The sequence below is a fragment of the Dendrobates tinctorius genome, unplaced genomic scaffold (genome assembly GCF_039654945.1).
Source record: "Dendrobates tinctorius isolate UK_male_01 unplaced genomic scaffold, ASM3965494v1 ptg000008l, whole genome shotgun sequence".
Taxonomy (NCBI): domain Eukaryota; kingdom Metazoa; phylum Chordata; class Amphibia; order Anura; family Dendrobatidae; genus Dendrobates; species Dendrobates tinctorius.
Window position 1 is genome coordinate 69,866,550 of NW_027361676.1, and position 21,650 is coordinate 69,888,199.

General features: G+C 42.6%; 1 protein-coding gene across 3 annotated transcripts in view; it reads left to right on the forward strand.

Moving 5' to 3' along the window:
- Positions 1-21,650, forward strand: part of STOX2 (storkhead box 2) — a 183,755-nt gene that overhangs the window by 30,224 nt on the left and 131,881 nt on the right. The window contains exon 1 of one of the 3 annotated variants that reach the window (XM_073578258.1): positions 10,129-10,156. The exons of the other annotated variants lie outside the window; for them this stretch is intronic. Within the exon in view, the coding sequence (XP_073434359.1) occupies positions 10,135-10,156 (22 nt within the window). The 5' untranslated portion in view covers positions 10,129-10,134. Of the gene's footprint in view, positions 1-10,128; positions 10,157-21,650 lie in introns of those variants that run through there. 3 annotated transcript variants of the gene reach the window in all.

Consider the following 21,650-nt stretch of genomic DNA (forward strand, 5'->3'; position numbering starts at 1 on the left):
TGGGTTGTTACCAACATCTGGTGAGATTTTCATGTCAATAGCACCTTTAGGCTGGAGTCACACACAAGGTAGAAAAATACGGACCGTATTTTACGTCTGTAATACGCAGAAATGGTCCCTAAATAGTGCTCCGTATGTCATCCGTTGTCAGGGTGTGGCCGCGTATTTTTCTCATGTAAGCATCCGTATGTAATCCGTATGGCATCCGTATACCGTTTTTTTCTTGCAACCTTTCATAATGGACATTTAACGGATTTGAGGCCTGCACGTAATTTAAATCATCAGCACCAACCCTATTTATTGCCTCAACATCAGGTGGCAGCCTCCAATCTGCCCATTTTGGTGCTGTGCTTATGTGGGTGTCTTGGTGGTTGTTAGCAAACATGTCTGACACACTTCAGTTCACCCCAACTGACCGTGTTCTCTTCAACTGGGTTTTGTCCAGGCGCTTTGGCCAGCCATACCCAGTGATTGTGGATCCGAGGAGGAGGAGACGCATGTGGGTCCATCCACTTTTGAGGCAATGACTCACAAGAGGTCATTTTCATCCCCTCTATTCTTCTCTGCGGGATCATCCGGAAAAATTTTACAAATACTGTTGCATAAGCCTTGCAACATTTGATCTACTCTTGGAGACAGTGCGCCCTGGGATATCCTTTCAGGACACAAGGATGCGCAAAGCTATATCTGCAGAGAAGAGACTTCTATTCACATTACGGTATGTACTACACAACCAGATTCTCTATGTTCATGATGTGTTGTCCAAAGTATGTTTTTTATTTTGTCCTAAGTTTAATGCCCTCATCTTATTCCAGATATATATAAACTTACAGACCAGAATGTTATGTGTAATAAGTACTGAATATCACGTAGTGATTGTGCGACAAAATATATGTGTGTTAGTAGATATGAATCACTAACAAGTTTGGTGTTTTGTTAATTTGTGCATTCTAAAATGTTCAATTTATGTTGTTCTTCAGCTTCCTGTCCACTGGCCTGTCTTATGCCGCCCTCCACCATGAGTTTCTCATTGGAAGTTCTACCATTTCAGGTCAACGTAGTCAAATATGGTCAAGACTACATCAACTCGTCATGCCCAGGATGGAAGACTGGTTGAGGATATCAAGGGACTTTGAGGAGGAATGCCAGTTTCCTAATCGTATTGGGGCCTTTGATGGCAAACATATCCGGGTGCGTAAGCTGCCGAACTCTGGCTCACAATTCTTCAATTATAAATAATACTTTTCTGTTGTATTGTTGGCTTTGGCCGACCCTCAATACAAGTTTATAATTGTTGACATTGGGGCCTATGGAAGGACGGGAGACTCTAGAGTCTTCAATACTTCCATTATGGGTCGGCGGCTACGCCCCAACCAGTTGGATCTACCACCACGCCAGCTACCAGGATCCACTCAAGAATCAGTCCCTTATGTCCTTGTTGCAGATGAGGCGTTTCAGTTAATGCGCAATGTCATGAGACCATATCCCCGGCGCAACCTGGACCACCGGCGCTGAATTTGTAACTTGCGCCTATCATGTGCTCGGCGACTGGTGGAGTGTTCCTTTGGCATTCATTGGGCCAAATGGCGGGTCCTCCAGTCTGCCATTCAGCTGAGTGAACAAAATGTAAATGAAGTAAATAAAGCATGTGGCGTTGGCCATAACTTCACCAGGATACATGATTGTTCCTCCTCTGCTGGTGTTGTGCGTGGGTCAGACAATGTACGTAGGGCGAGACCACCTATCAACCCTCAACATAGACCGCTCTCTGGGCTCAAAGTGCGTGATATTTTCACAAATTACTTTATCTCACCTGAGGGGGAAACTTCTTGGCAAGAGCATGCTGTGTCTATGTTGTAAATGTTTGTTTTTGGGCTTTGGGAAACTATATATATTACAGCCCCTTATGTCTTGTCTCTGTTTATAAATCAATGTGTAAGCATATGGCAGCATGTCGTGATGTAAGTGCATCATTGATAAAGACAACAACAATTGAAAGTTAAAACTTTTTATGTATCCTTTTTTTAAAGGCCTTGTGAAGCCTTTTGTTATTTAGCAAAATGGCCAGAATTGGCCTTAGAACGTAAACAAATTTTTATAATGTTACAATACAGTATTTAACCACAAAAACACACACAAAGTTATAAATTGTAGTATGTAGGGGGGGGGAGAAGGCGGCAGCCCAGCCTGTGTTGCCTGATGGCTAGTGTGGCCATCTTGGCCCTCGGCCCGTGTGCATACTCTTGCCCATGATGGAGGTTGTGGGCCGGCTCATGGGCTTGAGGTGGATACTGGGCACTATATTGGAGACGACTCTCCTGTTGAGGCTGGTAGGGCTGTGAGTCTAAACCACCAAAATGGCCATGTCGTCCCCAACCAGATTCGGACCAGCCTCCAACATTGGCTGGGAACAAGTGGCCATATTGGTATGCTGGGTTATACCCTGACATTTGGGAATGATGTTGCCAGTGTTGGGTGGGGGGGGAAGGGTGTGAGGTGTAGGCCCACGTGTAGGAGGATCCTCAGACCCTGATTGAGCAAGCACTTGGGGGTGTGGGTTAAGACGCATGAGATTCCTAGGTGACAGCTGCCACCTCTCCAGAAACTCAAACAGCTCATTAGGGGTATTGGGTGGTGTGCTTGCGTCAATTAGGATCTGAATGGATCCTCGCTCACTTAGCTGCACCTCACACGGAAGGGAGCGAAGATAATCGGCAAGGCTGCGTGAGTACTCCTCCTCATCATCAGTGGCAACTCTGTTATGAGAATTTTTGTCCCCTGTATCCACATTGGTCATGGTATCAGTGGCAGGGATATGGCGCCTTCGTCTACGTCGCCTGGATGGCACAGCAGGCTGGGGGGAGTCCTCTAGCTGAACAGTTGGGCTTCTGCTGTTGCCCTGTTCATCCAGGATGTTGGGTGGTGATGCAGCTGACGGTCCTTGTTGTGGCTCTGTTCCTGGTGGTGGTGTTTCTGGTGGCGGCCCGGGTTCTAGGGCAGGATCAGGTCGAGCCGGAGAAGTGACTTGGGCATGGCTCCTTGGAAGGTCACAAGATGGGCTAGACACCTCAACCCCTCCACCTACTGGATCGATGATGGCCTCTGATTCAGACCCTGTCTTCCTTTCAGTGATAGACTGAGTTCTGTGATTAAATATAAAATGTAGAAAAAGGACATTTTTGATTGGGCCCTATAAAGCATTTGTGTCATGTGGTGTTTTTGTTATACTTACGGTCTGAGATCCATAATTGGAGCGAGGAACAAGAGGCGGTCGAAATAAACATATTTCCGCTTTGTGTGGGTGTAGGGAAGGTGACCGGACGGACGGACTAGTCAGAGTGAAGAAGGAAAGGTTTGCACAGTGTAGGTAGGTGTCAGTTATTACAGTGGGGAAACAGCTAGGAAAGTGTAGTGGACGTGCAGTACCTTGGGTTGACCACTAGATGGCAGGGAGGAGTGTGAGCAAAGGACTTGACAACAGCTTAGGGCTTTAGAAACCGTTGGTCATGGGGGCGGGGTTACAGTGACAGGGGACCGGGAGAGCTATAAATACTGAGGGAGGGTTCCAGAAGGTTCCAGTCCCCAGGGGGAGCTCCAGTGACAGGAGGACTGCGACAGTCTGTGCGCTGTGAGGAGAATCTAAACCAGGGGGACTGAGGAGAGAGAACGTCAGGGGGGTGGTCCTGACAGGAAGAACCGCAGAAGGGACGAGGCACTGGGTGTGAGACACCGTATTTGTCACGACGACTGATCAGTGGAAGCGCTGTTGGTTTAAGGGCCTAAGGCGGCCACAGTGACGGACCTGTCAGGAGCGTCGAAGAGTGAAGAGGGGATGGTGTGTGCATACACATCCCCCAGTGTAACGTGCGGTGTGTAAGAAGCGGCCCTGGAAACGGAGGGCCGTGAGGTAAAGGAAGTGCGGTGTGCTTCTGAGGCCGTCAGGCGGACGGCAAGTGAGAAATAAACTTGGACTTGTTGCACCCAGAATCTGCCTCCATCGTGTCTCTGTTTTTATCTCTGCGCGGTAAGAAGAGGGACCACCCCCCAGCTCGGCCCACCCACCTCTACATGGGCCCCTGAACCACTTCTTGCCTGCTGCTGGCGCTCACGGTGATACTGGTCACGGATGCTGCGCCAGCGTCTCATCACATCTTCAACTGCAATGTGACATAAAAGAATGAAAACTTACAATTTGCCGAAAACAAGTTTTTGAACTAGTATCAATGTCATGTGGCCTACTAGGGTGTGAGTTCTACCCAGAGTGGCATTTAGCATTGGTGCAACGAGGCCAGATGCACAGGGTCACAGTAGCTCATGTGCCAAATAGCAACTCTTTAAACTGTTTTTGCTAGGCATTATGAGGAGCTTGGGGACAGGGTAACATTCTCTCAGGGTCAAACAGTGGGTCCAAAAATAATTTACAAGCCACAAGAGCCCAATATCAGAAGCACAGGATGTGGGGGGGCCTACTTGTTAAATTTTTTTGGGATGGCAGGTAATTTGACATACATAATTTATGTGCATGTACTTATGTGCTGCTGCTCCTCACGTGGGCCGATCACCAAAATCAGGGAACATTTTGCGACATATGCGCCTCCATGCAGCCTCCTTTCTTGCCCGGTCGGCATAACGTGCATCCCGTTGGTCCCATAATTCCGGGCGATCCTGCACAAGAACAATTAGCAGCTCCACATTCAGATTCTGGTAGGGTGGCATGATGCTGTACTCCGTGGAGGCGTACTTCCTGGATGTCTGGAGCACTTTTTGAGCTAATTAGCATGTCTAAGCTTCCTGGTGATGGCTTGGCCCATTTCCTGTCACCAGGAAAAGTCTTGCGTATTTCTCACAAGTCACATGTGTGGTCCGTGTGTAATCCGTATTTTTTGCGCACCCATAGACTTGCATTGGCGTACTACGGTCGTAATACGCTGACAATCGCAGCACACACCGTAGAAAATACGAGAGAAAAATACGGCTGATGGGAGCTACCCCATAGAGAATCATTGGTCCGTGTGCAATGCGTTGTTTTATCGCCTCTCACTCGTCCGTATTCCTCTCTAGTGTGACGCCGGCCTTAGAAATATATTTACTGAGGAAATTGGTGACGTGTTCAATACTTATTTCACCTTTTGTATATATTGTCACATTTAATGTGGGGGGGGGTGAAGGTAGCTTGTTTAAACTATGAAGCTAAAATGCTCTCTCCTTTGTTCTTGTGCATTAGCACGCTGAAGGCACAGAGATGTATGGCATTGAGTATTTTTATCACTTGCTTAATATGATGTTAGATATTGTATGAAGGGAAAATGTTATTACCTTTTATAATTCTCCATGGGCAAATGGCACACAACCGCTCCTTATAACTCCGTATAGCCACGGCTGGAAAACTTGTCAGTAACTGACGTCAATCTACTAAGTTACATTTTACTTTGACATTTTACAGCTTTTATCCAAAGTGATATTTATGGACCATGTGTGTCCTGCAGATGCTGCTCATTCTCGTAATAATTTTACTTTATAATTGGTAACGCATATTTTTGTGCCAAGCTGCAGTGTCGATTGCAGAGTGTTGGTGAGTAATCTTCTGGCAGGAGGCCTCCTTTTACAGATGACTTCACGAGGTGACAACATGGTTTGCACTCTGAGTCACACTGCAGAGATGACAAAATGTAGCGTAGGGCTGCAGACTGAGCATTTCATAGGTCTGCAGAATATAGCAATGATGTAGCACCGTAGTGGACAATTAATGGATCGCCAATTACTATTACAGCTTCCAGTATTCTCTGCGTGAACTTGATCTACAGCCACGATAAGCTGCATTACATTATGGGAAGCTAGAGCCGTCAATATTTTATAAATGATTCTCTGTGACATCATATTGCTGCAGAGTAAGTGCAACTAAAGATCTTGCATCCAGTAATATCAAGGTGGACCTTAGTGCACTACAAATGGTATATACTGTCATCCCGGCAATTTTAAAGGAAACCTGTTAGCCTATTTTTGTATAAGGAAGTAGTAATATGGATGCAAAGGCACTTGTCACCTATTAGAAACTATACCTTTTTTGCAGAGATCGAATGTACCAGTCATGAGAAATGTAGCATTGAATGCATAGGCAAATCAGACTGGAAGTGCACTGAGGCGTGTCAGTGCACCCAAAATAATCCATCATACTGCACTGACACGCCCCCAGTGCACTTGCCATAAGTCAAAGGCATCAGCTGTTATGATTATATTTGGGATTGGTTGAGGTCTGTGTAATAATGTAATACAGTTTGTAATCATTTTTCTTTTGTTAAATGTTTTCGATAATTACTTAGGTTTATATGAAATTACATTTTTGTGAAAATTGTCTTCTGCAGTTATTTTTTATTATCTTTATATAGTGCAACACTGAGCAAGAAAGTATAAGGGTATGTTCACACTGGGCATTTTTGCTGTGTTTTCTTGCGTTTTTTATGCTAATTTTCAGCTGTGTTTTACAGTACCAGCAAAGCCTATGAGATTTCAGAAATCTCATGCACACACATTGGTTTTTTGTGTGATAAGGATTTTGTGCTTTGCTGTTTTTTTTGGACATAGAGCATGTCACTTTCAGCTTTTTTGCAGCATTTTTCACCCATTGGCTTAAATGGGTGTTGAAAAAACGCGGCAAAAACGCAGGTATCATTATTTGCAGCGATTTTTTTTTTTTTTTTTTTTTTTCTGCAGTAAAGTCATGGGGGCACTCAACTTTTACCATGCACAAAGAGACACAAGTTAGCCCAAAAACACGCACCTAAACCTGCACATTTTTGCCGCAGCTTCTTTCCTGCCAAGAAATCATTTTTTACTGCAGAAAAAAAGCAGCAAAAACGCCCAGTGTGAACTTACCCTAAAAAAAAAAAATCATCTGTCAGTTTTTAGTCACAGCTGAATGCATGTATGACCATCATAATGGGGAATAAACAAAAAGCCATAAATCACGATTAAGAATGACAGGCCCAAATATAATGCAAAAATTAGTCATATTTCAAGTGCAAAAGTAGAACTTGATTCTCCACAACTGCAGTGACTCTGGCTCAAATATTCAATATGAACATTTATACCTCAAACAAAATGAACACACCAAAATTATCCTATATAGCAGGCCATAAAGAATAAGGAACCACCAAAAAGAATGCTTTAACTAAGGCCAGAATAAGAATTAAAAGGTGCAAATTTTATTAAATATTACATATAAAAGAATCATAAAGTCAGACCATGATACAACAGGTATCAGGAATAAGAGGTGGGTACACCCAAACAGATTTATATTGGTAGAAAACACCTGGTAATCCTCCCAGTCACAGAATTTTTTTTGCATGGCTAATGTCTGAGAGTGCAATGATTAATTAAGGGTAGTTTCACATTTGCGTTTAAGGCCGCAGCAACGGCCACTGCTAAGCCCCGCCCCCTGCCGCGCCTCCTCCGGTAGCTCCGCTTACGGGCGCATGACGTTGCATGCGTCCCCTATGTTTAGCACTGGGGACGCAGGCCGTGCGTAGGTATGCGTTTGGCGGCGACCAGCGCCAAACGCAACCTGTTGCAATTTGGTGCGGTCAGCGCAGTGTCAAAAGGACGCATGCGCCGCCAAATGCATACCTGCGCACGGCATGCGTCCCCAGTGCTAAACATAAGGGACGCCGGACGCATGCAGGGTCATCCGCCTGTAGGCGGAGCTACCAGAGGAGGCGCGGCAGGGGGCGGGGCTTAGTGGCGGCCGTGCGCAGGCCGTCGCTGCGGCCTTAAATGCAAATGTGAAACTACCCTAATCCATTGTACGTGTGTATATAAATAGTTAAAATGTGAAAACTTGGTCAATTGTAAACTTTATTATGTAGACACTGAGGTTGGAAAGATACATTGGTACGCCAGAAAAATAGACCAATACCAAAAAAGTGTGAAAGAATGCCTAATAGCACCAATCTAATATATAAAGCTCAATGTGGGTGTGTATGTACTGTACGTGTGTATGTCCGGGATTGGCATCTGCACCGTCGCAGCTACAGCCACAAAATTTTGCACAGTCACACATCTGGACCCCGAGAGCGTCATAGGCTATGTTGTGAGGCAAAATTTTAACCCCGCGCATTCCAATTCACCAAACAATTTTGCCCCTATCTACACAATGGGGAAAAAGTGTAAGGTAAAGTGTTGGAGGCAAATTGACAGCTCCCCGATGTGAACAAGGGGGACTTAAAGAATGAGAGCGATGGCGCCAAGCAGTATATACCGTACAGTTGCTAAGGTGGGGCCCTGACATGGGATACTCACCACACACGGGGATATGAACACACACACAAAATGCACCACACACTACCACGTGCTTCAACACATATACCACCCTCAGCACACATTTCACCACACATACACCAACCTCGCCACATAAAAGTCGAAACACAAAAGTCGCCACTCAAAACTCGCCACCCTGTCCCAGAGCTGTTTAAAAGATGAAAAATGAGCTGTGATTGGTTGCTATCAGCAACAGTTTTCTTTGTAGACAGCTGTGGTAACTGAGGCCTATTATTCTTATCATTTCTATGGTGTTATCATCCTTCTGTAAAGCTGGAAATAACACAATTTATTACTGTGCCAACACAGACCACCCTCTGACACAGACTGCAGGGGGAGCCCAGTATCATACAGGATAGGATTAGATACACGGCTCAGCAGTCAGTATCACACAGGATAGGATTAGATACAGAGCTCAGCAGTCAGTATCACACAGGATAGGAATAGATACACAGCTCAGCAGACAGTATCACACAGGATAGGATTAGATACACAGCTCAGCAGACAGTATCACACAGAATAGGATTAGATACACAGCTCAGCAGTCAGTATCACACAGAATAGGATTAGATACACGGCTGAGCAGTCAGTATCACACAGGATAGGATTAGATACAGAGCTCAGCAGTCAGTATCACACAGGAGAGGATTAGATACACGGCTCAGCAGACAGTATCACACAGGATAGGATTAGATACGCAGCTCAGCAGACAGTATCACACAGAATAGGATTAGATACATGGCTCAGCAGTCAGTATCACACAGGATAGGATTAGATACACGGCTCAGCAGACAGTATCACACAGGATAGGATTAGATACGCAGCTCAGCAGACAGTATCACACAGAATAGGATTAGATACACGGCTCAGCAGTCAGTATCACACAGGATAAGATTAGATACACGGCTCAGCAGACAGTATCACACAGGATAAGATTAGATACACGGCTCAGCAGTCAGAATCACACAGGATAGGATTAGATACACAGCTCAGCAGTCAGTATCACACAGAATAGGATTAGATACACGACTGAGCAGTCAGTATCACACAGGATAGGATTAGATACAGAGCTCAGCAGTCAGTATCACACAGGAGAGGATTAGATACACAGCTCAGCAGACAGTATCACACAGGATAAGATTAGATACGCAGCTCAGCAGACAATATCACACAGAATAGGATTAGATACACGGCTCAGCAGTCAGTATAACACAGGAAAGGATTAGATACACAGCTCAGCAGACAGTATCACACAGGATAGGATTAGATACACAGCTCAGCAGTCAGTATCACACAGTATAGGATTAGATACAGAGCTCAGCAGACAGTATCACACAGAATAGGATTAGATACACGGCTCAGCAGTCAGTATCACACAGGAGAGGATTAGATACACGGCTCAGCAGACAGTATACACAGGATAGGATTAGATACGCAGCTCAGCAGACAGTATCACACAGAATAGGATTAGATACACGGCTCAGCAGTCAGTATCACACAGGATAGGATTAGATGCATGGTTTTTATGTGCAATATAATCATTATAATTTGTTATAACTAACCACAGTTGGTTACTATGCCCTGGCAACGCCGGGCTCTTCAGCTAGTAGCATAATAAAGTGCCCTAAGATATAGCAGCACAATGGTGAATATGCATACAATACACCACTTAAATCAAATAATGCAACATAATGAGCGACCCAGAATGTAACACATCCATATTACACAAAGGAGGTATAATTACCTAGGAGTGATAAATGGGGACCCACCACACCCAATGCACATTTCGCTTGGAAATTCCCTGGACGAAGAAGGCATCTTATGCTTCGTATGCATCCACATGGTAAGGATCCAAAATACTACATGGTATAGACCCATACTATATTTTAATGTGCTTTGGACCCCAACTCACTGTTGGACTGGGGTGTCTGGGGCCCACAGGAGGAATTGACCCTTGGGGCCCACCCAACAGCTATATTCAAATACCTGTTAACCATTTTCCCTGTTATTCTGGAGCATCGAATGTAAAACACACGAGGCTCCTGCACATCTACTGTGCGCCACCATAACTGGGATGTATAATTACGGTAGTTTGCAGTGCAGGGTTTCTTTGGTTCAAACACACCGATCCATGGGCTCCAGGTGATAACTTATTGATCGTTTGTGTCTGATCATTGGAAACCACACCGATCAGAAGAATGCAGAACATTTTATCCTCGACTGCACACTTTTAGCCCCATTTTAAGATGGACCAATAGATGGCATTTCTGACTGCAGTTTCATTCATTATCTTTGGGGCTTCCAGAAAAAAACAAGCGCAGTGTCCTCAGCCACTTAGGGAATGAATGGATCCAGTGGTCAAGTCGCACATGTCGTGCCAGTCTAATGGGGATAAAAGCTTCACATTCTGCCAATCGGTGCAGGTCCTAGCAGTCGGACCCCCTTCAATCAATAAGCTATCACTTATCCTGTGGAGAGGTGATTACTTGTTTTCACCGGAGAACCCCTGTCAGTGCATCTTGTTCCAAGTATTTAATCACTATTTGAAATAAAGAATCTTCTCCTATCAATATCAGAGAGCACAAATGACCACTATACACAACACAATCCACTATACCAAGACCAATAATACCACATACAAGGGAGAAATACTGCCACACCATAACCAGACCACATATTTCCACCACATGGTTACTGAATAATACCACATACAAGGGATAAATACCACCACCACACCATGACTAGAATACATATTACCACCAAGGGAGGAATACCGCCACACCGTGACCAGACCACATGTTACCAGCATATAGCGACCAAATAATTGCATATACAAGGGAAAAATACCGCCATACCATGACCAGATCACATAGTGACTGGATAATATCACATACAAGGGATAAATACCTCTACACCGTGGCCAGACTATACATTACCACCACATAGTGACGGAATAATACCACATACAAGGGGCAATACTGCAGACCGCGTCCGAGGGTCCGTCACAGAATGACGGCACATCGCTAACGCATGCCGATTATGACATGCGTTAGCGATGTGCTCGTCTGTAGCAGTCTATTTTCTTTTTCTGTTCTTTTGACATTTCTCTTCTATGTGGTGCCATTGCTGACAGCATGAAACGGGAAGGGGTTCTCTTTAAATTATGCCCTTTTATAGTTAAATGTCTACTGGATATCTGTTTAATGAATAATTAGACTTCCCTATGGTTGAATTGTTGTTCATTCAAATATTGCAGTCTAGACTTTGCAACATGGTCTTGAATTAGTTTGCTAGGAAAAAGCTTTTTTGGGTGTGCAATATAAGAAATCATGTTTGCAATCAATGGTCCACATTTGTTGGAGTATTTTGCAGATTGTATCCCAAAGAAAATATTTTATTCTGAAAGGAAACTAAAGTTTTTCTGACAAATCTGTTGATGTGCACGCAGAAAAGTAGATATGGCTGATATTGCTCAGCGCTAATTCTGACATACAGGCTTTGCTGTATGTGACCAGATTTGTTATAGATATGTTGTATTTAATTGTATGCTGTAGTACATATCATTCCTACAATTTTGCATGATGTGGAATGCTAATTGAGTGTTTTTGTGATGGGGTCTATCATTTGCACTTAATGTGAAGGTAATTTGATCTGCTCTAATTTCCATTGCTCTTCATGTCTGGACTGGACTGTTTGGTCTCCTTTCTGTAACCCTACCCTTAAACTTTATATGATCCATGGGCTCATTTTCGGTGCAATTATGATTTCCCCTGTTTAGTAATGATTTGCAAGTGTAAAGCCTTCAATTGTCCTGCTTCATGTTGAGAGTTAATGTTGTGGTTACCAGAATACTGACTTAAATTTCTGTTTGAGTCACCATAATTTTCACTTTAAGAGATGTTTTCATGTACATTTTTCATTTGGTAAACCTACCCTTAAACATTAGGAAATGTAATTTCTAGCAGCTTCATAATATAAACCTATTAGTCAAATTATGGTACTGTTTGTGCAGGTAGGCATGATTTGTGGAAAAAGGCGCGATCTAGCATGGGGATCTCAAATCCTTGCATATACTATGGCCTACAGCAAAATGCAGATTCCTTCATATTAAAGGGAACCTGTCACATCCAGAAACTTTCTTTACCTGCATACATACATGTATTCATATGGGTAATCTGCAGATAATGGTATTTAAATACTATTGAGCCAGCTTACTGAAGCAGCACTGAAATGTAAGAAGTAAAGTTTTGTTCTCCCTGCAGCCGCTCTCTTATGGGGAGGTGCAGGGAGCGGTTACAGTCACTGCTCACTACACAATTGGTGCGCTGTAATAATTCTCCTTCTCCTTGACTGACTGCTGGGGAGTGATTGAAACTCAGTGACTGCTGACGCCGCTTCCTCCACTCCTTTTTAATGGTGCAGGGAGAATAAAACTTCAATTTCACCCTGTAGCTGCTGCTCCAATAAGTCTCTAAGCAGGATTTAAACACTATTTACCTGCATATTACCACTATAGACACAGGTAAATAGCTATTTTGGATATGACAGGTTCAGCAAATGTGTAATTTGCAGATGTTATCCTAGATTAGCTGTCGGCTAAACACTCATTCGGCTTTTGCTTTCAACCCACCCATATGCTTTTACGCTTCTCCAAGTGTTTAGGTTTTCTCAATAGGGAAAGGAGAATAACCTGCTGCCCTACACTTCTGGTGGTGGCTTATCTCCTTTGAGAGCAAAGGATGGGACATGATGAAATCTAATATGCCTGATCCATCTTTCCCTTTTTAATAGCTGCTAGTGGGAAGAGTCAATCTTGTTGTGCAAGTGTTCTGTAGTATTCCTGAAATATGCATTGCTATCTTAACATTATTGGACACTAGATCCATGATTCATCAACCCAAAATTCTGGCGTACAACTTTTTAAGACTTTAAAGTCTGATGTGGAGCTTGCATTTGAACAAAAATTTAGCAACTTGTGATGTTTTTACACTAGTCTCGGACAGCTCCGCTCACTTTTTGAAAAATGGATTTAATGTCGAGGGTAGAGGTCATTATCGAACGCAGCCAACAAATTCACCCTACGGATGAGATGTAAATTACGGCAGAAATCTACTGCAGCGCCTGACTGTAATACATTTCTAGCAATGGCATATGGCTGTTAAAAGATGCACCAGATTCAATAAGATGTGCGTGCAAATACCAATGTTGATGAATTGGGGCCTATGTGTTGCTTAAAGGGGTATTCCCATCTCCAAGATCCTACCCCAATATGTAGTAGGTGAAACAATAATATTAGCAAATACTTCTAATTAGAAATGTAGTTTAGTATGTCTCTTTCCTCATGTGCAGGCATTGTAGGACCTTAGGTGCATTGAGGAGCACAGCAGAGGGACTGAACTCCCTGTCTGCTCCCATCGGCACAACGATGCGATCGCGTTGTGCCAATGGTCTCCATGGTGACATCGGGCCGCAAGATGGCCGCAGGGTCCTTCAGGATTCTTCAGGGAAGGTGGTCTGTGAGCGCCTGCTAAGAGCAGGGACTGACATGCCTCCTCCCTGCCTGTCAAACGCTGCTCTGACATGATCTGTCAGTGTAAGGATGATGTCCCATAGTAGGACAATGTAAAAAAGTTTTTAAAAAAGTCATTAAAAACAGTAAAAATATTTTTTCAAAATCTCCAAATAAAGAACAACAAAAAGGAAAAAATATTAGTCCAATATATACATTTATTCATGTAAAATAAAACAAAATACATATTTGGTATTCCCGCCTCTGGAACGACTTGACCCATAAAATGGCTACACTAGTTCACCTCATCAGTGAACACCGTTTAAAAAAAAACAAAAAAAGGCAAAAACTATGCTTTATCATCATACCGCCGGACAAAAAGTGCAATAAAATGCGATAAAAAATGACAAATGTAAATATAAATAGTACCTCTGAAAACGTCATCTCGTCTTGCAAAAGACAAGCCACATACAGACACATCAGCGGAAAAATAAAAAAGTTATAGCTCTTGGAATAAAGTCATGCAAAAATAATTATTTTTTCTATAAAATTGTTTTTATTGTGTAAAGGCACCAAGACATAAAAAATGATATAAATGAGGTATTGCTATAATCATACTTGCCTAAAGAATAAAGCTGCCTTATCAATTTTACCACATGCGGATTCCTGAATTGCAGATTTTTGTTCATTCTGTCTCCCAAAAGTCGGAATAGAAAGCGATCAAAAAATGTCAAGTCCCCGAAAATAGTACCAATAAAAACATCAACTCGTCCTGCAAAAAAGAAGCTGTCGCATGACTTTCGGCCAAAATATGGAAAAACGATAGCTCTCGAAATATTGTGGTGCAAAAACTAGTTTTTGAAATAGAAAGGGTATTTTAGTGTGTGACGGCAGTCAAACATAAAAACCCCATATAAATCAGGTATCGCTGTAATCGCCCTGACTGACTTTGTTTACTCTGCCTCCCAAATATCGCAGTAAGTCTTGGCACACATTTATCCTGTGCTGAGCGCTTTCCACGTAAATCTCTGAAATACATGATTCAGACGGAACATCAGTTGGAAGATTCCCTATAATGAGGCAGATGGAGGCAGAGAGGACGCCATAGGACCTGTGATCTGGCGGTGTCCGTCTTTTTAGGATTGCATAAATGCGTTGTGGACCACAGTTTTGTGCACTTCTGAAAAGGGTGCTGCTGGACAGAGGCCAGAGTAACTCTGCTGCCTCATTAAAGCGAATGGAGCCCTTGGGGGTTTCATCTGGATCGAGTCACTCATAGATTAGATGGAAACCCCAAAGTAAGTGCTCAGCGTAGAGTGCCGGATAAATGTGATCCCAAACGTTATGTAAAATGTTCTCAATAAAGGCTTCAGCTCAATCCACAAAAATATTGGGGGCTTCCACGTTACTGGTAGTACAAAGGTTCTGGAAAAAAGCAATGGCACTTCACCCCCCTCAAAAGAAATCAAGTGAATTCTGCACTCCCAAATGCCCCCCTCCCTTCTGAGCCCCACAGTGTGCGTAAACCACATTTAGTGTCCACATGTTTGGCATTTCTGTAGCAATGAAAAGTCAGCCTAATTTACGGATGTGTGTCTCCAGAAGCATGAGCTGAGCATAACGAGCTGGTGACTGCAACATACTAGTCACTACAGTTTTTGGTCACTCAAATAGTAGATTACACTGGGGAACGCAATTTTTTAGGAGTTAGGTCAGACAACTGTTCTTAATTAATTTTTGGATGCTGAATCCAGAAATGATCAGTTTTTCTCTATCACGTCAAGTTTTTGAACTATAGGATTTGTCTTCTCAAAAATATGTAAACTACTGTACCTAAAAAGTTTTTTTTTTTTTTAAATAGTACAAATATGAACAAAAAATGAAATATATAAGAAATAGGCATGACAAATATGTTTTTTAACACTCATGTTTTTTACAAAGGATATATATATATATGCAAGTATTTAAGGTAAAAATGTACATTTATAGCTGTTTCTGGAGTGTTTAACTTGAGGACAATCACGTTTGATGCTCCAGCAATAGTCAGCCATCATATGTACATCCCATTTACCCTGGTAACGGTCTTCCATAACCTTCAAATCTTGGTGAAATCGTTCACCTTGCTCATCGCTAACGGCACCAAGTTTTTCTGGAAAGTTGGCAAAATGGCAATGCAGAAAATGTAGTTTAATACTCATGTTGCAACCAAGTGCTTTGTAGCTCTCCAATAGTTTCTGAACAATTTCTTTGTAATTACTTGCACGTGTATTTCCAAGAAAGTTCTTGACGACGTCTTTGAATGATAACCAAGCATTCTTCTCAAGATCTGACATAGTCCCGGTGAAATGTTCCTCTTTGATGAGCTGTCGAATTTGTGGACCATCAAACACACCAGCCTTGATTTTTTTCAATGGACAGTCCAGGAAGTGCCAACATGATGTACTTAAAACAGTTGCCGTCAGTTGGCAATGCTTTTACAAATTGCTTCATGAGACCTAGTTTTATGTGCAGAGGTGGGAATAGTATATTCTTCCTGTCAACAAGTGGCTGATGTAGAATGTTAGGATCTCCAGGTTTAAGACCAGATCTTGGAGGCCAATTCGACTCAACCCAATGCTTTTCTCGAGCTCTGCTATCCCACATACAGAGAAAGCAGGGATACTTTGTGTACCCACGTTGCTGACCAAGAAGGAAGCAAACCATTTTAAGGTCAACACAGATGATCCAATTGTGTGTGTCATATTTCAATAACTCAATAACTCTCTTTACATCTCCATGTTCTTCACGAAGAGAGACAGAATGCCCAATAGGGACTGCACCAAATAAATTGCCATTGTGTAGAAGGACACACTTAAGACTCCGCTTTGAGCTATCAATAAACAGTCGCCATTCATTTGGATTGTACATTGAAAGCCCTAATTCTTGTAGTAAACCAGGAATATTATGGCAAAACACAAAACCGCTGTCACACCGAAAGTACTGCAAAAATGTACTTTCTCTAGTACGAAAGTATGATACCTCCGCTCCTTGTTCAAGTAACTGTTTCTCATTCAGCCTTGATGCAAATAATTCTGAAGCTTTTTTTGATAAGCCCAATTCACGTGCTAAATCATTTAACTCGTGCTGATCAAATCCCTTACGAACTGAATCCTTGTGACTTTCAAATTCTGCATCATTGCTGTCACTGTGTTCGTCAACATCACTCAGAACTTCTAGAGATGGTAGCTGTTCGAAAACTGGCACTGGAATTTCAGCTGAATGAGGCATTGGTCTGATAGCTGATGGTAGATTTGGATATTCTATTTTACTTTTATTTTTCCTGTTAAATCGTGATGTTTTCACTAAACAGAAGTAACAGTCTGTGGAATGACTTTTTTGCTCTCTCCACACCATGGGGATAGCAAATGCCAACTTTTCACGTGTTCCTTTGGTCCACATCCGTAAACTCTCGACACACTGCTTGCACACTATGTGAGGGGCCCATGGCTTATCTTGATCACCGAGTTTTACTTTAAAATATGCAAAATATGCTTGTTTGACAAATGCACTGATGTTTGCCCTTTGAACTGGAATGGTGAAAACACCACAAATATAGCAGAAGGAGTCAGGGTTGTTTAGGCATTTACGACGAGAGGAATCATAGAATCATAGAATCGTAGAGTTGGAAGGGACCTCCTGGGCCATCTGGTCCAACCCCCTGCTCAAAGCAGGATTCGCTAAATCATCCCAGTCAGATGTCTGTCCAGCCTCTGTTTGAAGACTTCCATTGAAGGAGAACTCACCACTTCTCGTGGCAGCCTGTTCCACTCATTGATCACTCTAACTGTCAAAAAGTTTTTTCTAATATCTAATCTGTGTCTCCTCCCATTCAGTTTCATCCCATTGCTTCTAGTCTTTCCTTGTGCAAATGAGAATAAAGTTGATCCTTCTACAATGTGACAGCCCTTTAGATATTTGTAGACTGCAATTAAGTCTCCTCTCAGTCTTCTCTTTTGCAAACTAAACATTCCCAAATCCTGCAACCTTTCCTCATAAGACAGGGTTTGCAGACCGGTCACCATTCTGGTCGCTCTTTTCTGAACTTGCTCCAGTTTGTTGATGTCTTTTTTAAAATGTGGTGCCCAAAACTGGACACAATATTCCAGATGAGGTCTGACCAAAGAGGAGTAGAGGGAAATAATGACTTCACGTGATCTAGACTGTATGCTTCTGTTAATACATCCTAGAACTGCATTTGCCTTTTTTGCTGCTGCATCACACTGTTGACTCATATTCAGTCTGTGATCTATTAGTATACCCAAGTCTTTTTCACATGTGCTGTCACTTAGCCCTATTCCTCCCATTCTATATATGCTTTTTTCATTTTTATTGCCCAGATGTAGTACTTTGCATTTCTCCCTGTTAAAAACCATTCTGTTAGTTACTGCCCACTTCTCCAGTTTATTTAAATCTTTTTGAATCCTCTCTCTCTCTTCTCTAGTATTAGCTATCCCTCCTAGCTTTGTGTCATCAGCAAATTTAATCAGTTTACCCTCAATTCCTTCATCTAAATCGTTGATAAAGATGTTGAACAATACAGGGCCCAGGACAGAGCCCTGTGGTACCCCACTTGAGACATTCTTCCAACTGGATGTGCAGCCATTTACGACCACTCTTTGGGTCCGATCACTAAGCCAGCTATGAATCCACCTAACAGTTGCCTTGTCCATTCCATACTTAGTCATTTTTTCAATAAGGATTGTATGAGAGACTTTGTCAAATGCTTTGCTGAAGTCAAGATATACTATATCTACAGCATTTCCTTGATCCACCCAATCAGTGATACCATCATAGAAGGAAATTAAGTTAGTCTGACATGACTTATTAGTTACAAACCCATGCTGACTCTGTTTGATCACTTCATTCTTATCCAGGTATTGACTTAAATGTTGTTTAATAATTTGTTCAAAGATCTTTCCTGGTATAGAAGTCAGACTCACCGGCCTATAGTTGCCTGGGTCCACCTTCTTCCCCTTTTTGAAGATAGGAACAACATTTGCTCTTCTCCAGTCTTCTGGCACTTCTCCTGTTCTCCAAGAATTTTCAAAGATTATGGAGAGTGGTTCAGAAATTTCTTCTGCTATCTCCTTCAGTACTCTGGGGTGTAATTCATCTGGACCTGGAGACTTGAATTCATTTAGGTTAGCTAAGTGTTTCCTCACTATCTTTCTGTTTATAGATATCCTGGATTCTTCTATTCCCTTAATAGGACAGTGAATAACAGTTGGTGTTACATTTCCTTTCTGAGAGAAAACAGATGCAAAATAGGAATTTAAAAGTTCAGCCTTCTCAACATCCTGTCTTACCATTTCATCATTTTCATCCTGTAAAAATCCTATAGCATCTTTGACTTTTCTTTTACTTTTGACATATCCCCAAAATCCTTTATTATTGCTTTTGACATCTCTTGCAAGCCTCAATTCATTTTCAGCTTTAGCTAATCTGATTTGTGCCCTGCAGATTCTGCAGACAGCATTATATTCTTCTTTAGATATGCCTCCCTCTTTCCATTTTATAAACATTTTTTTCTTCCTTTTTAGCATGTGCTTAAGTTCTGTGTTCACCCATCCTGGTTTCCTTACATGCTTCCTATTCTTCCCTCTTTTCGGAATTGTTAACAACTGTGCTTTGAGAATTTCATTTTTCAAGATTTCCCATCCTTCCTGGACATTTTTGTCTTTAAGGAGATCCAGCCATTGGATCCCTCCAATTATCTTTCTGAATCCCTTAAAATCTGCCTTTCTGAAATCTAACCTTGACGTCTGAGTCTTCACAGGTCTTCCGCCTCTAGTTATCCAAAATTCTAAAATAGCATGGTCGCTACCTCCTAGGGTTCCAGCCACTTTTACCTCCTCAACCATTTCCTCCCTGTTTATAAGGATTAGATCCAAGGTAGCAGTTCCCCTTGTTTTCTCCCCTACCTTTTGGAAGATAAAGTTGTCAGCAAGAGAGGATAAGAATTTCCTTGACCTGTTAGTTTTGCCTGAGAGAGATTCCCAACAAATGTCTGGATAGTTGAAATCTCCCATGACAACTATGTCATATTTTTTGGAGAACTTGGCCATTTGATGCATAAAGAGTTCATCCATATCTTCAGCTTGCACAGGCGGCCTGTAGTAAATGCCTACAATGGTGTCCTTTCCATTGTTCTGTCCTTGTATTCTTACCCAAACAGTTTCCACAGAACTCCCAGTCTCTGAAGCTTCAATCTCTGTGCAGATATACGCGTTTCTAACATACAATGCAACACCCCCTCCTCGTTTATCAAGTCTGTTTCTTGCAAATAAGTTGTATCCTTCTAGTCTTGTATTCCAATCATGTGTATCGTCCCACCAAGTTTCAGTGATTCCAATGACATCATATTTCTTTTCCTGTGTTAGTAGTTCCAATTCTCCTTGTTTGTTGCCCATGCTTTGTGCATTAGTATAGAAACATTTTAGTTTGTGATTGGTTTCTCTTTCTCCAATATTTTTATTAATTAGATTCTTTCGTCTTTGTTCTTCCTTTCCACTTCTATTAGCAGTGTTCTCAATAGCATTTGTCAGGTGTATGGCTTTTTCTGGTCTTTTGCTTCCCTTCCCATGTTGTTCTAGTTTAAAGCTCTCCTTACAAGTGTAGCAAGGCGACTTCCAAATACATGCTTTCCAGTCTTCGTAAGGTGCACCCCATCTCTAGCAAGTAGTCCATCGTATAAGTAGTTCACTCCGTGATCAAGAAATCCAAATCGTTGCTGACGGCACCATCGACGTAGCCAGTTGTTCACCTGCAGAATCTTATTCCACCTCCTTGTTCCATGGCCATCCACTGGGAGGATGGAAGAGAAGACCACCTGCGCTCCCAGTTCTTTCACTTTCTTGCCTAAGTCTTCAAAGTCTCTGCAGATGGTTTCCAGGTCGTTTCTTGCGGTGTCATTTGTCCCCACATGTAGTAGCAGGAATGGGTAGTCATCTGTAGGTCTGAAGAGTCCTGATATCCTGTCAGACACATCTTTAATTTTTGCACCTGGAAGACAGCACATTTCTCTTGAAGTTATATCCGGTCTGCAGATAGTGGCCTCTGTTCCTCTCAACAGGGAATCCCCCATGACCACCACTCTCCGTTTCTTCTTCACAACATTTTTCTTTCTCCATCCAGGAGGACTCTGAAGGCGTACAAGGTTGCTGTTTGTTGGCAAAGTCTTATCCTGATGTATTTCTTCATCATTTTCCTGCGTGAGAGCCTGGTACTGGTTTCTGAGCAGTATGGGTGCTGACTGCCTCCTGATCCTCCTGCTTCTCTGGGTCACATGTCTCCATTCCTCTGTTTCTTCAGGTGCACTTCGAATTTCTTCTCTTTCTGTAACATGAAGAGATAATTCTGCTCTGTCCAAGAACTCTTCACCTTCCTTAATGATCTTCAACGTAGCCAACCTCTCTTCGAGATTTTGCAACTTTTCCTCCAACAGGGACACAAGCTTGCATTTGTGGCATGTGAAGTTTGGCTTTTCCACTGGTAAGTCTGTGAACATGTAGCAAGAAATGCAGCTCACCAAATGGCTCCTGGCCTCTTCCATCTTGAGATTTCTTAAAAACGATGAAAGATGAGCCAAAATTCGCACGCCTTCCGATTTCCTCTTTTCAGCTGCAACGGCCAAAACCCAGTGATCGTTGAGCTCGCGGAGACTCTTCACTTATCCCAGAAGGCACTGGGAATATGCAAATGATCTCCTCAAGACTCTTCCCCTGGTTTTCCGATTTCCTCTTTTCAGCTGCAACGGCCAAAACCCAGTGATCGTTGAGCTCGCGGAGAC